General features: G+C 36.2%; 2 protein-coding genes across 3 annotated transcripts; both read left to right on the forward strand.

The window, feature by feature from the left end:
• The first annotated feature begins 2,126 nt into the window (after positions 1-2,126).
• Positions 2,127-5,066, forward strand: LOC107194632 (phospholipase A1-like). The gene is made up of 4 exons (XM_015584279.1): positions 2,127-2,166; positions 2,256-2,564; positions 2,924-3,166; positions 4,428-5,066. The coding sequence occupies exons 1-4, from the start codon at positions 2,127-2,129 to the stop codon at positions 4,838-4,840; spliced, it is 1,005 nt and encodes a 334-aa protein (XP_015439765.1). The 3' UTR covers positions 4,841-5,066.
• A 3,690-nt stretch (positions 5,067-8,756) lies between these two features.
• Positions 8,757-15,314, forward strand: LOC107194669 (pancreatic triacylglycerol lipase-like). Of its 2 annotated transcripts, none has more exons than XM_015584320.1 (4): positions 8,757-8,807; positions 9,309-9,644; positions 11,743-11,985; positions 14,724-15,314. In XM_015584320.1, the coding sequence occupies exons 1-4, from the start codon at positions 8,759-8,761 to the stop codon at positions 15,128-15,130; spliced, it is 1,035 nt and encodes a 344-aa protein (XP_015439806.1). In that variant the 5' UTR covers positions 8,757-8,758; the 3' UTR covers positions 15,131-15,314. The 2 variants fall into 2 exon arrangements, with proteins under 2 accessions (XP_015439806.1, XP_015439807.1); XM_015584321.1 differs by having other exon boundaries at positions 8,758-8,807; positions 9,318-9,644.
• The last annotated feature ends 7,473 nt before the right edge of the window (positions 15,315-22,787 follow it).

Below are 22,787 nucleotides of genomic sequence, written 5' to 3' on the forward strand. Positions count from 1 at the left end.
GATTATTGTATCTTAAAATTTCCTTAATATTAATTTTGTCGAAACTCTAAAAAAAGTTACACGATTTCTCTAACTCTGCTATATCTATTCTAATTTCTGCAATTGTCGCTTCGAGAAATGTTAATTTGCAAGGCAACGTTCAATGTTTTGCAGTTACTATCACCTCATTGTATACTTCTACACCTTCCTTCTTCGTTGCGTGTAGATATACACTAATTTCAACATAGTGTTCTTTATGAGTTCCATACCACGTAATATTTAGTCTGGTATCCCGCCAAGCACGCTCTATGTATATTTTGAATATGTGCACCACTGTCCAGATCAATGAAATTCATTCTATGATAAAAAACTATATGTTTATCCTCTTTCTTACTTAAACATTTGTAAAATTTCCAACTATTATGGTGGTGCCGGGTTTAGTTCATTTGCAGATAACATCAAGCAAAATCTCAGGATATGTACTGGAAAGCACTGGGATAAGTAAACGTTTGCTTGAAGCCCGGTGCCTCCAAAAATCCATTGTCTAATAGCAAACTACCTTCTATTGTATTTCCGCTTGCCAATCTTCGCCGATCACCACAATTTTATTTTCGCCCCCCAATCTGCACAGAGTGTTCTCACATCTAGAAAATACATAATTCTTGACAAAAACTAACTCAAACAACAGCTGTGCTTAGAGAAATGCCTAATTTATTTTCTAAAAACACTTGTCGCCGTGGTCGGGCAATAAATGATAAATTATAAAACGGTCAATGCCTTGTAGAAGGTATTACTTTATTCGGATATGCATTAATTTTTAAATCACATTTTTTTTAACACGATTTTTATTCCAATTTTTAACATAAAACACTGTACGACACTTATATAACTATTAACTTATTACAATGAAATTTCGTTACTTCGCTATATTTAACGCTTTTCATGTTACCGTTAATTACTTTTCGTTGTAATTATAGCATATATTCCAAAAAATTCGTATAATTTCATTTTACTCATGTTTGTTATAGCTTTATAATATGAAATACACACGCGATATGAGCAAATAGATTATACTTACTGAAGTAAAATACTAACCTACACTTTAAAAACATTCGAAGCTTGTGTATGCAAATAATTATGACGAAATATGGAAAATAAAGGAATATCGGACAACTCTCGAAGACTGTGACCTTACAATGTACGACGCATTATATATAAAAATAGTTTAAATGACAATTAGAACTATGGATTGTGAAATACCTTGAAATAATGCAATACACGCTGTTAAAAATATGTATGCATATATCTTTGAAACTACAGTTGAGTGCAGGTTATATGTATACAGGTTATATACGTGTCTTACCGGTACCCGATGGAATATCTCGCAAAGGTTTGAAGGTATCAAAAAAATGGTATAATAACAGTTGTTCGATACGTAGGGGAGCATGAGGTCCTCTGAATCATTTTTTTCTAAGTAGAATAGTAGGAGAAATTTCATAATCAAGTTAATTCTTTTAAAAGGAATGCTACAATTTTTTATTCATAATATGGTAACGTTTGGTGAGATGAATTCAACGATATTCCATATAAGATCATTGGGTGTGGTAGGAACTAAATTGGTGACTATCTTCGAATAGTCGTAAATTAGTGAAATTTGACGTCGGTGAAATTCGAAGGAGTGAGATCTACATGATCACAAAACGTGTACAAATCGCTGAACTCGGCTCACCAAACGGTGTCATATTGTGAATAAAAGAATACAGTACTCCATTTGGAAATAGTAACTTAACCTTCAAATCCCCTCCCATGACTCTATTCACAAAAAAATTATTCATGCCACACTATGTCGCCCTTAATACCAAACAATTTTTGTAAGAACATTTCTTTGATACCTTCAGTACCTTACACGATATTCCAACGAGTCCAATCAAAACCGAAACTTCGTATAAAAATTATTCAGGACATTGATCTTCATAACATACAGGGTGTTAATCAAAATGTGGGACACTTTCGCAAGGTGGATTCTACACGCCAAAAAAGGAAAGGGGTAATTCAAAAAGAAGTTACCTAATTGCATTCCTTACAATAACGTTAATAGAACATTTTTATATGAATGTAAAATGATTATGCGGAGTAAATTATGAGTAATGGTAGCTATCTCCTATAGTTCCAGACATATTCAAGGCGGTAATTTTGAATCGCCCACCCTGCACTATACAGATAATCACGTGAATGTAATACATTTGTATGAAATTAAATTATTAAATACATACTAGGTTTTTCGCTCGCTGCTAAGATCGAAAATGTGCTAAAGGACACTGAAAACGGAGCGCCTAAGATAGGTGACACATTGGAGAATGCTGTAGGTCTTACTAAAACTAAGGCAGAAAGAGAGCAGAATGTGCAAAACCTCGTACAGTTCTACTTGTACACCAGAAACACCATGCAAGATCCGGAACACTTGGTCCCGAATAACTTTTTCCTATTAAAGAAGAGCCATTTTGATACCAAGAAACCAACGAAAATCGTTACTCACGGATGGAGAGATTCTGCACAGTCCCGTGCGGTCGTCGTGATTCGCGATGGTATGTATTACTTGAGCAATAAACAATCTTTCGAAAATTGATTAGCATTTTCAAATTTCATCATGACGATGGCTTATGTTTGTAATATCTAAATTATTTTACGAACCATTCAAGTAAAAAATTTCTTCCATTGCTAACTCCTTATTTTAATTTACATGCGTTTTGTAAGACCGTAATAATACAAAAATAGTTGAAAAATATACATTTTTAATGCATACTTGCAACTTATTTCGCTATGAATTCATAAATGGTATTTAAGTTCTCCATGACGTATTGTACAAGTGCAGGAGATAATTTTAAATATTACGAGCTCCAAAAATGTATCATTGCTTCACGTACCTTCTATCGATCATTCGCAGCTTTCATTCAAAATGGTGACTACAATGTCATTACCGTCGATTGGAGCCCAATAGCAAAGACGGAGTATATTATAGCCAGTAATGACGTCGAGATGGTAGCCAAATATACCGCCACCTTGATTGATTTTCTTCACAAACAAGGAATGGATTTATCCAAATTAACTACTGTCGGCCACTCTCTTGGAGCTCACGTCGCCGCATTGGCAGCCCGTTTCGCGCAGGGCACAGTGAACTACGTTGCCGGTAAGTATAATCATAGTAATATAGTAAACATTCCAACGGTTTGATTAGACATGCTTGAACAGATTTGAACATTCTTCGACATTTTATTCCTGCAAGGATTTAATTCAATTTTTTTACTTAAAAAAATATTTGTTTAAATTTGTGGATACCGTGTGACATTTCTTCTCAGATTGTACTTAATAATATAAGGTTACCAACATGGGTAAACTAGAGATTGTTATCAGAGATGTCTCTGCACAAAAATATGATGACTGTAAAAACACGGTTTCAAAAAACTGTATTTTATGCGCTTCATAGATTTTCAGCATATATTCACATTTATGTTAGTACAGTGGACTCTAACCATATTGCTATGATCGGGGCTGTAGGGGAGTAAAATGGCAATGAGTTCAGACCCCCCGTCCATGCTAAATTCTATCATCATAGCTTGGGCCTCAGCGCCTGCGTAAAAGCTGGATCGTGCTGGTGCGCCGGCGTACGCAACGTGGTGGGAGAGCGAATTTCGGTGCAAGAAAGTACGCGTGAAGGGGAAGTGCCTTGCGTGGCAATATGTTTAGTGGCAATATAGTTAGAGTCCACTGTAGTCGAAAAACGACATACAGGATGTTGGGACGTCGCAAACTACTAGAGACGTCTGTCCAAATTTCTTGAAACAGTGTTTCTACTGGATGTTTCCAACACTTCGAACATGATGATTCTTGAGATGAGTTTCGATTTTTGGGACTAGGAAGTCACGTGGACTCAGATCAGGGTAGTAAGAGGACTGGGAAATCACAGAAATAACCTTATTGACTAAAAAAACTCGTTCACAGAGAGTGTTGTATGATATTGAGCGTTGTCGTGATGCAGCATTCCAGAAAAGTCCCTGTAAACGAATTTTTGTCAAAAAATGGTATGCCTGTGATACTACAGCCTCCTTACTCCCGTGATTTGAGTCTGTGTGACTATTTTTTTTTCCCAAACATAAGAAACCAACGTCAAGGACGTCTTTATGGAATTATGGATAACATCCTATAAATTGTGCGCTTTCAGCGCTGTTTCAAGAAATGGAAAGAACGTCTCCAACTGTTTGTGTCTTCCCAAGTGTATTATCACGAAGTGTATAATGTTGATTTGCAGGTAACTTGACAATACAAATTTCTAGGGTATGAATAGGTACACTTTTCTGACAGGCCTCGTGTGGTGATAGCTACTCAGACTAAACGTTTCCAGAAAACTCCTTGTAACCAGATTATTCAGTCTAATGTCGATCTGTTTGCAGCTTTGGACCCGGCCCAACCGAACTTCCTTACCAAGGGCCCTAACAACAGGGTTTCTCGCGGAGACGGGAAGTACGTGATGGTGATTCACTCGAACGGAGGATTCCTTGGTTTCATAACTACGTTAGGAGATAGTGATTTCTACCCGAATGGCGGCTCAGTGCAACCTGGTTGCGTATTGGATCCCAGTGTCACTTGCTCGCACGCACGTGCCTACGAATACTTCGCAGAATCTATCAACACCAAGGTGGGCTTTTGGGCGGAGAAATGCAGCAATTATCTCGACTTCACCACAGGCCAATGCAAATCGAATGCCAAGGCTCTTATGGGTGGCGTCAATCCGAATTACAATGTCAAGGGCAGCTACTACTTGACCACAAACGATAAGGCCCCGTACGCGAAAGGGCCATTGTAAACTGACTCATCGCAATCAGTTATCGATTGTATTGTAGCAGGAATATGCATTGTGTTTTCGTATCTAGTAGTAATGGGATCGAGTTCACTGTGTACTGACGAAGTCAGATCAATTCCAGTATAGAATTTCCAGTTCATGCGATTCGATTACTATTCATAATAGGTGATGTTTGTATAAAACAAGAACGAGCATGTGTACTAAAAGACCTTTTGTTATTATTTTTCACTTAGAAGAAATTACGTACTTGTATAAATATCTTAATAAAAATGTTCTGCTAAAAATCTAAGGTCTATCTATACCTCATCCAACAGATCGAGTTAGTAACTACATACAAAAAAGAGGGAGGTGATGACAACTCAGGTGGGACATGGACAGAGACAGTTGCCAGCCGTTACTTGGGCTTAATACACGAATGTTTTAATCGAATCTCGAATATCGGAAGAACTCGTCCGAGCCTTGCCGAATTTTGCCGATCTTACCCGAATATGTCGAGCTGGCCCAACACGATCAAGCTACTCGAAACGATTAAGCTACCCGAACATTCGTATGCCTCGGGTACCCGCTCGAGCTCGCTTGAAAACTGACAAAGATCATATATGTTCGACATTTATATTCATAGAAAAGTAATGTAATGCTATTTTCAATGGAAGAGACAAAATGTGGTAGTAAAATTGACGTACAATTTATGTGCACAGCTTCGCGAGCTAGAATGAAAGGATTGATAGGAATTTTCGGTGTGAAATATTTTTGGCCTCACTCTGGTCGAACAAACTGTCCTAAATCTATCCTAGGTCGATAGTTTTCGTCCGTTAAATCAACATGAAATGCAGTTTAAATGAGAATAAGCATGCAACGTCGCAAGTACTAATTACAGTAGAGTTACGTTAAAGTAGCGCTGCCGGGGCTCTCGAGGTGGGACTTTCCTGGAAACGCTACTTTAACGTGAGCCAATGGGCACGCAGAGTCTCGTGGCAGTTCGGCCGATCCACTATTTGAATCGGAACTTTGGTCACAGAAGGCAACCGATAACGAGTTGCGCACACGTGTGTGAATGATGCATGTGATCCGGGGCGTTCCTACCGCTACTTGAACGTGCGCTACTTTAACGTGAGTCTACTGTACATTGAAATAGAGAAAATATGGAATAACTTATACCGACGAATTTCTTTACGTCATAACTTTGTCTTGTTGAGATACGAGAAATGCATATGTACGAAGAGTGTTGCATAAAAAACACTACTAAATACGTATACAAATAGTCGGTCAACTATGATAAAGTCAGAGTCAGGAAGCAACCGCTTATCTAATTTGAGATAAAAAATAGTCGAAGCACGCGTAAATGGGAGAAAGTTGAGATCAATTTGCTCTCAAGAATTACGCGTACATCGATTCAATCTGAGTATTTATTGTAATTGGCTACAGCTATTTCATTGTTGCTTCGTATAATTTTTTATTCAAATATTAACATATGTTTAAAGGCTTGCAGTGCTTCCATCGATACACTAACTTGTTACCATTCATGATACACTCAGGGGAACAATTTGTAAAATGTTGTATGTACCTTTATAGACAATTTGATTCTTTAAAAAACGTATGTTTCTTATCATTTTTTAGTAAAAACTGCTCCTTTCTGTTGAGCATATAAATTATGTGCAATACATGTATGTACACATTTGTTGAAGAAGTTATCTTAAATGACCAAAATATTTCGTATTTTCAGATATATGTATAGTACATATTTGAAACAGAAACGATAGAAAACCATAGGTTATTCAATTCAAAGTACACATCTCCTCCTTTTGATACAGTCTTCTTCTCTGCATACGAAAAATGATAACAAAAAGTTTCGTATAAGATTATAAACGTTTTATATTTATATGAAATTAGAAAACAAATGTTTGTTTATAAAAGTGAACATTTACTGAAATCGAGCAATTGTTATAGTAACTTACTTACCATTTCATACGTTCTATTTACAAACTCTTTATTTTCTTCTTTCGTTCATAACTGGTTCTGCCTCTTAAATATTATTAAACCCACATGACTGACAATATTTTCATTATTGTATGAGAAATATTTACGTAATATGTCAATTACTTGGCTCTGAGTTTTGCGCAGACAAACTTAAATGTCGTCGAGGACATTAGGTATCATGCATCGCCTGTTTGAAAAGAGTCGATAAAAGGTTCCTTGCATGTCAATTGTCATTGTATGAAAAAACTCCTAAGAAGAAAATGACACTATCTGCAGAGGCACTCATAAGATAGAATATTTTTCTCAAGGTTCTGTTTTAAGAAGATTTCAAAGTCGCTGTTGTTTTTTCAAATATTACCCTATATCTTTTTTTGATATCCTTATATGAATATAAGAAACTAATTCAATGACTTTAATAACATTACCGTTTCGATTATTTGGTCGGAATGTTTTTTCATCTGAAGAGCTCTCAATTACATCTACTATTACGTTTGTATATGAATTTGTGAATCAATGTGCCACATGTTTTTTGAAAATGTCTCGAAAAAATAACGGAGATATTTAGATGGTTACGTTTGTAAAAGTGGAACAAAGAAGCGATGATGTATCCAATAAATTGTTAAAAAAAATAACGTTGATCATGAGTAGGTAAATGTTTTCCGAAATCACAGCACCGTCCGTGGCGTGCGCAAGATCCGCATTATAAATCTCATCTTGAAGCAACAATTACAGAGTGGACATAAAAAATGTTGAATGCACAGATTAAACTTATGGCACTTACAGCTTCTTTTATGTGCAGTCTTAGATTACTGTTAACAGATACATGTTATTAATCTACCGAACTGAGTATTCAGTAATAAATTATTGTACATTTACCGATAGTAATAAACAAAAATGCCAATGTAATTTAACCAGTAAAATGAATTTTCTGAATTTTAAGCTGTTGATACAGATTTTGTGTTGACTTTTGATTTTCTTTATTGGAACTATATGTATACTTTCGTTTAACTGAACATACAGCCCTTCCCGAGTTGATTTGACTGATCCATGATACGTTGGTGTTTTAAGGTCATTCAACGTCATTTACGGTCGTTTGATCTTAGTTTGTTGAATGGTGACAAGAATTTCTCCGACGTAGAAATTTGTCGACACGTTCATAAACGTGACGCCAACTGACATCTGTATTTTTATTTACAAACATGGAATATCTGATGCTACGACATTACACTGTAATTGGTTTGAAGCAATCAGAGTTATTGTGACTAACGTCACGCGTTCTCCGTTTTGGTAGCAATTCAATTTGTGATGGCAGATGATACGCCTAGTGAAATTGTTGATATGAATTTGGTTTTTGAGAGAGTGTTGGCAAAGTTATAGGGCAGCTGCTCGGTTTCACCGTGAAAGATTTCCAGAACTCGAACGCTTGAATGTCGTATGTTTTTATCATTTAGTGATTCTCGATTATGTGGTTCGTGCTTTCGAGAAAGTAGAATTATCATTCAGAGATAGAATGAGCCATTCGTGCCTGAATGCGTCGATGCCCAAGGCCATTCTTTCGAATACACAAGATAAGGAACATTTTTCTGGACTTCCAGCGAACAATATTTAAACGATCGTAAATCCTTTTATTGTACACAGAGTATCTCGATTAATGCAGTCACATCACTATTAACCATTGTTCATATTTGAATTAAGTTTACGCCATCCATTACGCATCTCATCATTGTACGAACTAGACTTCTGAAGGTTGTTCATAATTGGCCAATTAATCAGGTGCAACACTATTCAAACGTCTTCCTTTTCATTATCACGTACCATCTGTTGGCAATTTAAAAAGTGGCATACGAAATTTTCCCTTCCGTTTCAACTGATAGATTGTCTTCGGCGATCGATGCCTTTATAAGCGAACCACAAATCGGTACTACCAGCAAATTCGTCTCAAACATGAAGACATTCGTCTTGTTTAACCTCCTGCTTATATGCAGCGTCAACGGTAAAGATACTAATTCTGACTCTTAACCGAAATAAGAATTTATCATGGCATCATTCTGGACCGTTCGTTTTCTTAAATTATTGTTTCAATTATTGACACACTAAATTATAGTTAACTATTCTCATATCATATTATAGGTTAATATTTTCTTCACTGTTGGTTCTGTTCGAACACTCGGAAAAGTTGCCAGGTTTCTCTAATTCTTAAAGCAAAGGGAGATACTTGGAAACGAAAGAACGAGACACGGTCGAAAAAGAGTCAAAGATAAAATAATATTCAATGTTCTATACCTACCATTCTTTCTGACTATATTCCTAACGTTTACCATTGCTCCGTTTATATAATAGATACATAAGAGAGGACCAATAAATATTACCTCGCTAACGGTACGTAGAACTGTGGAAGTAAGGAAGCATGCCGCCTACAATGTAAAAAAATATCAAACTGTTCTATGTCCTCTAAATGTACTACATTTTTACGTAATTCAATTTTTATATTCAGATATTGCAGGTTCCTCGATCACCGATGCCATCAAACAAGGGATAGATAATATTGAAAAAGGAGCATCTGCTGTAGGTGACTTATTCCATGAAGTGGCAAATGGTAACCAACCTGCAGGTCAAAATGAATCCGATGAACAAATAATAAACGATTTGAAAAACATCGCAATTTTCAACCTTTACACCAGAGACACTGCGGAGCAACCAGAACAATTGGTCCCAGATGACGTTGACCAATTACTGAATAGTCACTTTGATCCTAATAAATTAACGAAAATCGTTACGCACGGATGGCAAAGTTCCAGTAACGAGGATGCGGTTGTCTTGGTCCGTGATGGTGAGTATCATTTAGAAAGTGTAAGTTTCATTCGAAAATTCATCTTCATATTTACCCTCTGGTTAAAACGCTGGAAAAGTACGTGATGTTCATGAATTTACATAAAAACAATGGAACATACGGTAAAAAGCTGTCTTGATATTTATTACTCTATATTTGAAGAATATAAAAAATTTATTGTTTAAATTTTGTCAACTTTTGCATCAAATATGTAGCACTCATGGTACTTCTGTAGAAATTGTAAGTCTTGTCAGGCGCCATCAAAACTCGCGAACGGATTGTCTTAAGTCAAAAAACCAAGAATATTCTTAAAATATGTGTTACTGGCTATCGCCCTACCTATCTTTATTTCAAAAGAAGAATCCGGTGATCTTTGGCATGTGTTTAAACAGAATGTAAAAAGAACGGATATTTTTACGCATAAATTACTCTATAAAAAAAATGAATGATCCAAAGTTAAACCTCCGTAGGTAACGCGATAGCGCTCCCAATCTCTTTTTATGACAAAATTTTCAGCGTTACGACTGATATTAATGCTCAATAAGTCCATAGTTGTCAATAAGGGTTTGCATCCTTCATTAAACACACATGCCAAAATCCAGGCCGAAATTTTAAGAACGTTTCTTCCACTTACGTACGCTTATTGAAAGTTTCACTATAATTTTGAATATTTGTTTCTATGTAACATGTTAAAAATTCATCAGAAGTAAAGTTTTCATATACTGGATTTACGATTAAGTGTACTATTGGATCTCATCTTTCGAGTGCTAGATGCGGTTGGTGCGTTAGGGTGATTTACATGTTTGCAGAATCGGTACTTCTGCGAATTTTCGACTGACACGCTGAAATGGCATTCTTGAGATGTTATACGATGAAAATACACAATCAAAAAAATCGGTTTTAAACAAATTTTGACCGAGGGTACCGTTAATGTTAAAAATTATGCAAAAATTATTCGAGTATCATCTCTTCTTCTATTATTGTATCCTTATGGACCGCATCCATAATATTATGATCGTCTTCTAAGCAAAATACTTATATTTATATCGCAAGAGCTTAATATTATGTGGGTAGATTTTAAATGCGTTCCCGTGTTTTTTGAGGAAACTTCGAGACAAGTTTCACGTATAAAAAGAAAACTTTGGTGAATAACTTATTGTCTATGTATTTATTAAACAGTTCAATTTCCTGTGTGATTTGATATGGGTTATTTTCAACTAATGTTTGAATTTGATCATTGTCACTGTCGTTGGCATTCTAAAGTATGTAGCGTTGTCGAAAGCAAAATTTCCTGCAGGAAATTGGGCAAACCAAAATTGGTATACTCTATCATTCACAGCACGCTGCACACATATTTTCTTAGAGTGTACACTGCCTTTTTACCGTTACGGTAATAATTAGATATTACTATAATTAGACATTAATATATAAAAACTACTATTGAGCAGATTTTTATTTTCTGTACCAGAGGCTTCAAAATATTCATAATATTACAGAAGTAGTTTTAAACTATATTAAAATCATTATTTTGCTGTACTTTACAAATTAAGAGACGCAATAATTATTATCTGTCACTTCAAGGCTATGCTCAGCACGATAAATGCAACCAATCTTTATGCTTTTGCTCCCGATTGACGCTTTGAAATATAGACCTTGAGATTTTACTTGCGTTTGTGAAAGGCCTTGCATATTTTCTCATGCCTATCGTAACACAGACGTCACGATGAAAAAAAAGAGAAGGCTTTAATAAAATAAAAGAAGAAATAGCCGTTTTTAGGATATCTTTCTGAACTTCGACACGATTAGAGAATTTAAAAATGACCCTCGCCGTTTTAGCAAGGTACCATTCAACCTAATATTAATAAAAACATCCACTAAACGAAATCTGTACATAATGAAAAAGAAACTTCATACTCTGAGAGTTTTCATAATAGTCGTCTTTTTGGTGTGTAAACACAAATCGTTTCGCAACGAATATATTTAGGGTTGGTATTTGAGTACTTCATAACATATTATACAAAAGGGAGAGTTAAGATTCAATTTCGCGATATCCCAAGATTTTTCATTTATTCTAGACCATTATCTCGATCGTTTGCAGCCTTCCTTAAACATGACGACTGTAATGTTATCACTATCGATTGGAGCGCAATAGCAGATGGGGATTATCTTCGGGCCAGTAACAACGTCTTGAAGATAGGCAAATACACCGCTATCCTGATTAATCTTCTCCAGACAGAAGGATTGGATCTAAATAACCTGACCATTGTTGGTCACTCTCTTGGAGCCCACATCGCCGGACTAGCAGCCCGTTACACGAACGGCACAGTGAACTATGTGGTCGGTGAGTACACCACCTCTAAAATAATTATATGTATATTTTACGTTACTCAATCTCAGCATACACATCTCTTCTCAAACATCTTAGCAATCTATTGACTTATCCTTTTTGTAGCACTAACATTCGATAATTTAACAGTTCCTATTTTTTGCTACCACTAAGTAATTCTATAATACATAAAAAAAAAACATAAAATTTGTGAAAACCGTATTAAGCTCTCACGAATTACATGATGTAGACCTGAACTTCTACGATCACGATCGATTGACAATCCGCTTATATTTTACAACCTTACAAACAAAAACAGATGACCGAGCATTCTACGAACGATTCTTTATTCATCGATTTTCTATTTTTTCTTACCTGGGTTTCGGGAATTCCGAATGATGAAAAAAGTGCAAAGTTTCAAATTCTCGAAACTCGGAACTTTGTTGGGTTTCGACGTTTCGAGAACCCCAACCCTATGTTCCACCATCCAAACCAAGTTAGTTATTCAAATGCCCTGTTTTAAATGTCCTACCCTGCATAATGTTATCTATATAGGTACATTAGAGACAATAGAGACTACTAATGCAAAAACATTGTACAAAAATTTAGCAATTGTAACAGGATGGTTGGTCGCATATTATAACGTCACTTATATATTGGGTTGGCAAGAAAGTATTTTCGGTTGTGGCACATAGATAGCGTTGTAAGCGTTTTGAAGGACTCCTGTCTGCGTTATGGTTTTTTCCTTTTGACATTTGATATCAGTCACATTTAGGTTACTTCAGAAGCAAGTTGTGCAAATTTTTGTTGGTAGCTGTTAGTTCAGGGTCAATTTTAACATGGAGTGCAAAAACGAACATTTTCGGCATATTTTACTCTTTTATTTCCGTAAAGGAAAGAAAGCTGCTGAGGCCCACAACGAGATATGTGAAGTTTATGGTGTTGATTGCATAAGAGATCGCACGAGTCAGAATTGGTTTAAAAAAATTCCGTTCTGGAGATTTTTCACTCAAAGATGACCAACGTTCTGGTCGACCTACTGAAGTTGATGATGACCAAATCAAAGCCATAATTGAAGAGGATCGTCACATAACTGTTCGAGAGATTGCAGAGAGGTTAAATGTATCGCATACAACAATTGAAAATCACTTAAAATGTCTTGGACTCGCTAAGAAGCTCGATATTTGGGTTCCGCATATATTGAAAGAGATTCACTTAACACAACGAATCAATATTTGCGATATGCATCTCAAGCGCAATGAAGCCGATCCTTTTTTGAAACGTATCATCACTGGTGATGAAAAATGGGTCATGTACAGTAACATTATTCGAAAACGATCATGGTCCAAGCGTGATGAACCAGTACAATCTACATCTAAAGCTGAATTGCATCAAAAAAAGGTCATGTTGTCAATTTGGTGGGACTACAAAGGTGTTGTGTATTTTGAGTTGCTTCCAAGAAACCAGACGATCAATTCAGATGTTTACTGTCAACAACTATTGAAACTGGATGAAGCAATAAAAGAAAAACGGCCAGAATTGGCAAATCGCAAAGGAATTGTGTTCCACCATGATAATGCAAGGCCTCACACATCTTTAGTAACTCGTGGGAAATTATTGGAGCTTGGTTGGGAAGTGATGTCGCATCCCCCATACAGCCCTGATATGCCACCATCTGATTACCATTTATTTCGAAGTTTGCAAAACTCTTTGAATGGTAAAACTTTTACAAATGGTGATGACCTTAAGTCGCACTTGGTTCAGTTTTTTGCTGATAAGGACCAGAAATTCTATGAGCGCGGAATCATGAAGCTGCAAGAAAGATGGCAAAAGGTCATTGAACAAAATGGAAAATATATAATTGATTACTGTTTATTCTTTGTATAAAAGAAATGAGTTTTATTTCACACTACAAAACCGAAATTACTTTCTTGCCAACCCAATACTTAAATAGATTAATAAACTTCAAGTCCTGATCTAAAAAATAATTGTACCTCAAACGTACCAATTGATTGAGAAATGCAGGTCCCAAGGCATCAATATATCCAGGTTCAGTCATCGAGACAATTGTCTTTGCATCTTCAGTCAGAAGGTCTGGCCAAAACTTAAGCGCAATATATGTGGACGCAATCAATGTTAAAAAAATAAATCTCTTGAACAATGAACTTTTCTCAACAAGATCCACGTATAATGTGAATAATAATTGCCTCTCATTTGAGTGTATAGTGCGCATTACGTAAATGACTATTTAACTTTTTAACAATCAATATTGCATTGGTGCAACACTGATTTTAAAACTGCATCAAATTCTATCGCCGGTTAATATCAAACTTTTTTCAGCAAGGATACGTAATTTCACTGACAGCAAAGTAGATCTGATTGTTTTCGGTTGGGAAATTCAAGTATTCCTTCCAAAAACAAATAAAAAACACAAAACAATACAAAGAATAGTCGATATAATATCGATATTTATGACTTCAAAATAACAAGATACAACATATACACATCAGTCTCATAATTTTTAGATAACGATTCTTAGGCCTGGGCGTTAAAAGGAAAGTAAATTCAGTAGATCCTTAATCAGTCGATAACTACTTGCTTTTATCTCTGCTGAAGCTCTCTATGAATCCTTACGGATTCTTGATAATTAGTTGGATCAAATTCCATCTATGTTGATAGTTTTTCATAACTAAACGTGTCTACAGAATTCCACGTAACAAGAGTTTCAAGTCTAAAGTCAATCCTCTTTACAGCCTTAGATCCGGCACTTCCTAACTTCCCGCAAAGAGATAGTAACAACAAGCTGTCTCAAGGGGACGCCAGATACGTGGAAGCAATCCATACAAACGCGGCTTTGGCTGGTTTCAAATCACAGGTCGGCGACGTTGACTTCTACGCGAATGGTGGTTACTTACAGCCTGGTTGCTCGCTTAGTTTATCCTGCTCGCACGGTCGTTCCTACGTGTACTACGCAGAATCTATCAACAGCGAGGTGGGTTTCTGGGCGGTGAAATGCAGCGATTTCGTCGACTTCAATCTAGGCAATTGCAACTCGAATGACAAGGCTCTTGTGGGAGGCGTCCAGCCGGACTACAATGTCTTGGGTACCTACTACTTCAATACGAACAGTAACCCTCCGTATGCGTTAGGCTTAATTTAAGCATTCCGCCAATGCATTCAGCTAATGTATCATAAATGAAATATCTATAACATGCTTATAGTTATACGGTTTGTAGAAACGGAAGGCCATGCAATTGATTCCTGTTACATTTTAACTTAGTATTGTTTCATTGGTTCGAACTGTTCTAGATTATAGAAATGAAATAAAGGAATTTGTTCACAAACTGGTAGGAGACTAATTTATTGAGACCAATAATTTGCGAAAGCTGAGATAAACTGAATACGATAAATAATGAGGGTAAATTTAATGATCAATTTAATTTCTCTTCGTAGACACATTTGTGTACGTTTCCTGATAAATGGATTACTACTTATGCAGTTCCGTCATACCTTCCGTTCCATTGCCGACTAAGCACACTTTTCCTGGAAAAGGAGTGGAAGACAAGGCTCCATTGTTCAGTTCCCAGCGCAATAATTCACCGCCAGGAAAACTTTTGTTCGACGGCTAGGTTTACCACGTTCGAGCAGCTTGATCTAAGCACCCTGAGAAAGGTCCTCGTTTATCGGAAAGAATAGATTATGGGAAAACCCAGATACTAGCCAGCGAGCAGTTTACTACACTAAACCGTTGAAACGCAATAACAGTTGTAGACGGAACATGCATAGACTGCTTCCGTGTATGTTATTTGTATTAATGGAAAGCATAAGAATGTGTTCATTTGGACTTTAATGTTATTTTCAATGGAAGAGTCTGAATGTGATGGTAAAATTCATAGGGAACACAAGTGCATATGTTTCAGTCGCTTAAGAAAATGGATCGATATGCGAACGGTGTTGGACCCTACACAAGTATACTTGAGTATAACAAAGGAATCACGGGTAATTACTATCATTATCTTCTTGAGAAGCTAAAACGGAATGTTACTTGTAATACTGCGTCTTGCGGGGAGCTGTTTATGACTACACGATAGCCGACCGATTCTGGTTCACATCAGACTGTTTTTCGACAAAACATCTAAGATAGATCTTAGTCAGCAACCACTCCCCGTAGCTACTACAAGTTATCTAGTATGTACCTAAGTTATACATATGCATAAGTAAGATACATTCGTAATCAGTTAATCAAACTCAAGCCGTATAATTATAGGGTCCATCTTCAGTACAACGTATACAGGGTGTTCCAAAATAGCTTCGACTCCCGGAAATAAGGAGTTCCTGGGACGATTTGAAATAACTCTTTCCTTTGCGAAAATGTTATCCGAGGCTTTGTTAACGAGATATTAACGAAAAGCCCCGACCAATCAGAACGTGAGTCTGTCAGCCGAGTTTCCGCGGTAGCGTTGGCTACGCGCTGCGATTGGTAGCCAACGCTACTGCGGGAACTCGGCTGACAGACTCGCGTACTGATTGGTCGGAGTTTTTTGTTAATATCTCGTTATCAAAGCCTCGGATAACATTTTCGCTAAGGAAAGAGTTATTTCAAATCATCCCGGGAACCCCTTATTTCCGGGAGTCGAAGCTATTTTGGGACGAATTTCCATTGAGACACACATTTTCTGCTATTTCTGTTGAGATAAACAGATTTTTACTGCTTAGCAGGTTGTAAACATGAGTATGGTTTAATACTCCCAATTAAATCTCTTTTACATGGGATTAAGTATAAGACAAGGAAAGAAGGAGGATTAACCTAGATGAAAAATACCTTTTACATGAGCTATCGATCTACTAGCTGACTTTCAATTATCAGCTGAGATTCTTGTTTGTTATTTCGTTCAAAGTTACATTGTTTTCAAAGCGTTCACGTAACAGTTTGAAAGCGTAAATATTGTATAGGTATCGTGAAATATGAAGTAATGTATCCCGATTCAATAAAATTGCTTATCGACCAACTGCCTGTTCAATTTCCGACCGGCGGTCCTGCCCGGAAACAATTAATGTTGTTTTCTGTCCTAAACTGTCTATCACCGGCAGTTGGTTTTTCAATTGATTGACTCACAGATAACTGGACCACTGGTAATCTAACCCCTTTACACTTTATTACTGTTCGCGCGGAATTAGTTTTCGGAAACGGTTTAGTAATTGCTTGTCAGCGCTTTCGAATTATTTCACAGCACACAGAAAACGATATTATTTCTCGGACTTTCCTTCTCTTTCATAATTCTTGTTGTTTCATTCGTATGATTGCAATAACCTTTTTGTATTTTGTCAATTTTTGATTATATATTGTATATATGTAAGTATCCATTCAAGTATATAACTTCTACCAAAGACATTATTATTCTTATTATTATTACAACATTAAACTGTTTCATCATCGTACACTGTTTTAGGAGCTATTATATTACTAGTCCTTAAATTAAACTGAACCATAGTTAAAATCGAATCGAGAAAATGTGTTCACCTATCAGCAGATTGTAATACACGTTATTTGTCGATGTCAAATTAGTTTACAAGTTTTGGTAATGAGAAGAATAATTAAAAATCGAAGCTCGGTTTTAGGGTACAAGTTATCAAGACTCAGTGGTGACAAATCGTTAATACATTTGAATGAAATTGTATTGAATTATGAAAGTTTATTCATTCTTATTAAGTTCAATAATTATATATACGTACTTTTTGAATCCAGAATAATAATCTGTCAGAAATTGATAGCCCCTAGGGAATGTTGTAACTGAAATTGATGAGTCTAACTACCAAGTCTGAGACAAAATGCAAAAGTGTTTGGAACTACATTCATATATACTGTAACATTACAATAAATTTGGATAGCTCAGAGTGAGATACGAATATACGATTTAGGTGATCAGAAATTGCTCTTAAGTGATCGGGAATTCCGTAACGGTACACCGCGACTCAATAAGGGATTTTAAAGACCGCGCACGGTTAATGATTCGGTGGAATATCCCTAATTGAAATACCATAGTAAAAGATGTTCGTTCAAAAACATTTGTCTATTACTGTATATCTACTACCAAGACATTATCCCGACAGAAGGGATACGTTTCTGGTCGACGAACAATTAGTCAACTGAGCGAACCCCTCGAAGCGCTCTTCAACGACAGTTATTGGGAAACGCATCGACCGCGGCAGACATTTTACAGAATTTCACCATATTTGCGTTACACTCGTGCGTATTGCAGAATGAAAATCGCCAGTTGGGAAATTGTCGCCGACGATGGATCGCAGAAAGCGCGGCCTAAAGGACTCCGTGGGTGCCACTAATTCTTGTCACCTAGCCGCCAGGTGTATCCAGCTGGTCGGTCAAGATTAAAAATCGAAATTCACGCCCAGGGAAAAAATTAAAGTTGTAAAGTTTCTGGTATCTATCACTGTGGCTCGGCTCTTCATATATCAAACCAATACAACTCTCGCTTCCTGGCTATCGTCCACGAAAACTATTGTCCGTTCTCCCTTCCGTCGTTTTCACCTAGGAGAGAGCCAATTATTTTTCCGAGAATTAACCTCCGGTTGGCCATTTATTTTTCTCCAAGAATTGCCACCGAATGAGATCTAGTTCACGATTCTGTCGCGGGTTCATGAAAATTCTCGTTGCGAATTGAGCTCGGCACGCATGTCGGATTAAAATCTCTCCATCCAGTCCGCTAGAGCCACTTTCGGCGACCTAAAATATTTTTGGAGATTGGAATGTCTGTGCGTAATTCTAAGCACGCTGATAGGGGAACATATTCAGTGGAAGAAAATTCAGTTTCATTGCATGACCAGGAAACAAGAACATGGACAAGTCACATTTCCCGATTTTTATAGGAGAACAATTTTAAAGATCAATTCTCAACCAATTCCATATTACTAACACTGCATTTTTATTTGGTTTTAGGATTAATCACCCACTTGAACATTTCCAAAACATTGACTGTGATAATATTACTATAGTTACGGTCTTGGTTTTTACAAAAATTCTTTAAATAATCACTCTCTTGAGTACCATTAAATTGCCATTTAACTTTTTAAATTGAGTTTTTAATATTGAAATTTTCGTGGACATCAAATTACTCCCCTGTTTCGATTGGACTTGTCATATTATTTCTCTATAAACCTAGTTTTACATGTCATGTTATTTCTTATTGTCATATTATTTCCTTATAACCTACCCCAGACCTTCAGATCTAACAGGTTGTTCCCTTTTTCAACTATGTCCTGTCAAAGAACTGCCTTTTAGCTACCAGAAGACATAAAAATCACTTTTACTGTATGGTCTCTAAACATAATGGCACAGAAAGTTTATTATGCCGTAGAAGCGACTTCATGTAGTTCGGTACCCCTCTGAAGAATCATTTTAGTCTCTGGTCTCAAAAGTGTTAGGACAAATTTGGTAAACCAACGTTGGTACAAAGACATTTCTGTTGTCGAGAGAAACACGTGTAAACGAAGTAACGTGGGGTGCGATTAACGAAGAGGTAACGGACACGTTTTCTCTGGTCACCCTTCGAGGTATATTTAATAACCACTCCTCGTTTTTATACCCTTCCGGAAACTCGTTTTGTGACCACTTTTGCCCCTGAGAAACTGGGTCGACAAGGGACTGAAAAACCAATTCCTCGAGGGGAAATTCACGCGTTCTATTGCGAACACATTAGATGCAAATGTGTCTTTTTTATTTGTATAAACGCAATCTTTGTTCGATAACACGTGACCAGTTAATCAATCCGTTTGTTAACACAATGACGACCTATGACGCCACAGTGGCGACATGTGCGTGCCAACTCATTGTTAATGACTAGTGACGCGTCACTGACGTCGCGTGTGTCTACTGGTAGCATTCAGATATTCCAGGTTATTGAGTTTTTTTTACATATGTACACTACCGTCCATAAGTGTCTCAACACAATACATTGTCGATATTAGAATGTTACGATATATTTTTCGATAAATGAGGCTATCATTTCTACTGCTATTTGCCGAATTAAATAGTTTCCTTTGGCAAATTTTACAATCGTACCATGTTCTCTTATTCTTAATTTTTCTGTAGAACTCGAGTTTACAATCTCTTGCGTCGTTGAACGTAAATAAATTGCGATGTAGACTACTGGCCAAAAGTATTGGACCAACTCTGATAAACAAAGAGGAAAATGTTATTTTACAAAGATTTTATATAAGTAGAGTGCTAGAATTGATTCGAAGTGATTTGCATGTGTTCTGATTCCGTAACTTTTATTATATCGTAATAGAATAATGAGTTACTGCTCCATTAATCATGAACTATGGCCTCATATTATTGGTTGGTAAATTATTTCACGCGTGTTTTGTCCGTATTTTCAACAATTAATAACTTGAAAATGAAGCCTCGGACGCGACTACGTCACTTGTGATTTTCGTCTTAATTTGGTGCGTAGAATCTACCCCGTAAAAGTGTCCCAAACTGTTATTAATACTTCGTATAATGTTCGTATACCTTTTCATTCCACTTTGGTCTTGGTACTCTTACCGAAAATAGTTTGTTAATAAATATCACTTACGTTCTTCTCTAACAATGTAATGTACTCACTTTTGGTGGGATAAAGTTAATAAAAATCAATAAAGACATTTCGTGTTAGAAATATTTACAAATTCCCGTAGAATATTTCACAAATTTGCATCATCGTATAAGTGTCCGAATACTTCGGGTCGGTTGTGTACATAGTAGAAACCATATTTTGTTCATTCATGACAAAAACAGCCGGTAAAAGTTACTCACGAAACTAGCCGGTCGTTATAACGTTAATCGGTTTCTTCCTTCTGTTGACCATCAATTAATCACAAAATTACCTGTATTACTGACGGCCACCACTCGTTTCGAAATTTTCCACTTTGTTGATCGCAGGATCTGTACGTGTGTGTGCCCTGTTTCATGACGCATTTCACTGAATTTACGTGGGTGCATCGCATAAAATAATTGCTAAATGAATCGCGTCCCTGTTTTTCCCCCGGCGTACTTATTAAGCAAACGTTTCGATTAACACGGTGATTAATTACCAAGGTCACCGATTGATGACGATACGCGTCATATTTACAGTGCGGCCCGCGTTCCGGCCGGAAAATAAGCGAGACTTTAAACGATCATTGAAAACAATTTCTGCCTCCCGTCGAGCGTGATATCGTCGATAATGTAACATTATGTTCCCGTCGGAAGTAGCGGATAAGTGATTAAACTGGTGATCGAATGAATTAATATTAGAATGTATTGGTATTAATTGCCACGCTTTGTCTCGAAATGTTCGATGATAAAATGATCGACAGTTTCTACCTTCGATTCTTCTTTGTTTATAATCAAAGCTCAGGAATAGAAAAACTTTAAATTTATCTAATAACAGCGTGGAACACGTTCCATTAGCTACTATTTTTCATACGATTATAAATTTTATGTTAGAATTAAAATTTGAAAAGTATTTTATACATTTTTAATGAAATTAATTTTGTATTTTTTCCTCCAAAAATGAAATGTGGCTTTTTACAAGTCATTACTTTGGACCAGAATATTTCCTATAGATGTGTAATCTTATAAGTCTGTTCATTCGGTACACATATAATTGCTCCCGTAGACTATTATTCTTACAATATTCATGCTATTAAACCATTAACAATTTGTAAGAGGATACTAGCTTGCATTTCTGAAAACGACAATGGAATAGTTTTATCAAAATAGGTAATATAAAGATCACAGCGTTTTAGATGAGGTGTGCTAATAAGTAATTCGCTGTTTCTTTTTAATAAACTAGTAATCCAATTTAAATTTAGAACATCTTTCTATTCTTTTCGTCCTTCAAAATGACGACAACGTTGGAGAATATGGATAAGTATTACTGAAATAGCATAGGCATCTGATTTCCTTAAAAATAAGTATTGAATTTGACAGAATATAGTGGATTACTTATTGGTAGATCTAACAATATGACCTGAATTGTTTTCATTGTCTTCAGTGTGTTGGTCGTTTAACTAAAATTTTTGTCAAAAAGCATTAACAAAATGCAGGTCACGAAATACAGGGTTCAGTGAATAAAAGTTTTGTTCACCCAGTGGTGTGCTATGCGTTTTCATCTAGACCAACTGTACCTGACTTAAAGTTCCCCTTCCTGAATAGTGCTTTTTTGATAAATTGTTACCCTGTAAAGTTTCGACAATATGTTGGTCAGCGATTTTCTGCATAACACGTGCAGAGTATATTATGATCTTATACCTTGCTAAATAATATAATCTCCATACTAAATAATATAATCTTTTTGGCTTAAGACAACCTGTCGAATATGCCAAAGTAGTTTATCTGTTTCATAACGGAACAGCCTTTATATACAAAGCACTTGATATTAACATAAAAATTCTCGTATAGAATACATAATTATTTACTGCAGTAAATAGTCGGCGTTACGACGAAACGAAGAATATATGCTACAATTTAAAGGAGAAATTGTCCAAACATAAAAAGATACAGCTACTGCTCCAATTCCTCAAAGAAACAAATGTACTTGCAAGTGCAATATAACTGAACATTGTCGTCGCTAATAATTTATTGTAGTTGATGCGACTTAAAGGAATGAAAGAGAAAAAAAGGACATCATGAACCTGAAATTGCATTTCTGGAACCTAATACTATAACGTTTTGATTAACAAGGAAAGACTGACAAGAACATTATTATATCGTGACACGTTCTCAACAGAGTAGTGTGGTCCCCCTCTTTCTCAATTGTTGACTATCGAAATATTGA

The sequence above is a fragment of the Dufourea novaeangliae genome, unplaced genomic scaffold (assembly GCF_001272555.1).
Source record: "Dufourea novaeangliae isolate 0120121106 unplaced genomic scaffold, ASM127255v1 scaffold8, whole genome shotgun sequence".
NCBI classification, from domain to species: Eukaryota; Metazoa; Arthropoda; class Insecta; order Hymenoptera; family Halictidae; genus Dufourea; species Dufourea novaeangliae.

Coding starts and splice junctions, on each gene's coding strand:
- LOC107194632 (XM_015584279.1), top strand. CDS start 2,127: ATGGTAGCTATCTCCTATAGTTCCAGACATATTCAAGGCG. Junction 2,167..2,255: donor TTCCAGACATATTCAAGGCG/GTAATTTTGAAT, acceptor AATACATACTAG/GTTTTTCGCTCGCTGCTAAG. Junction 3,167..4,427: donor CACAGTGAACTACGTTGCCG/GTAAGTATAATC, acceptor ATCTGTTTGCAG/CTTTGGACCCGGCCCAACCG.
- LOC107194669 (XM_015584320.1), top strand. CDS start 8,759: ATGAAGACATTCGTCTTGTTTAACCTCCTGCTTATATGCAGCGTCAAC. Junction 8,808..9,308: donor GCTTATATGCAGCGTCAACG/GTAAAGATACTA, acceptor TTTTATATTCAG/ATATTGCAGGTTCCTCGATC. Junction 11,986..14,723: donor CACAGTGAACTATGTGGTCG/GTGAGTACACCA, acceptor TCCTCTTTACAG/CCTTAGATCCGGCACTTCCT.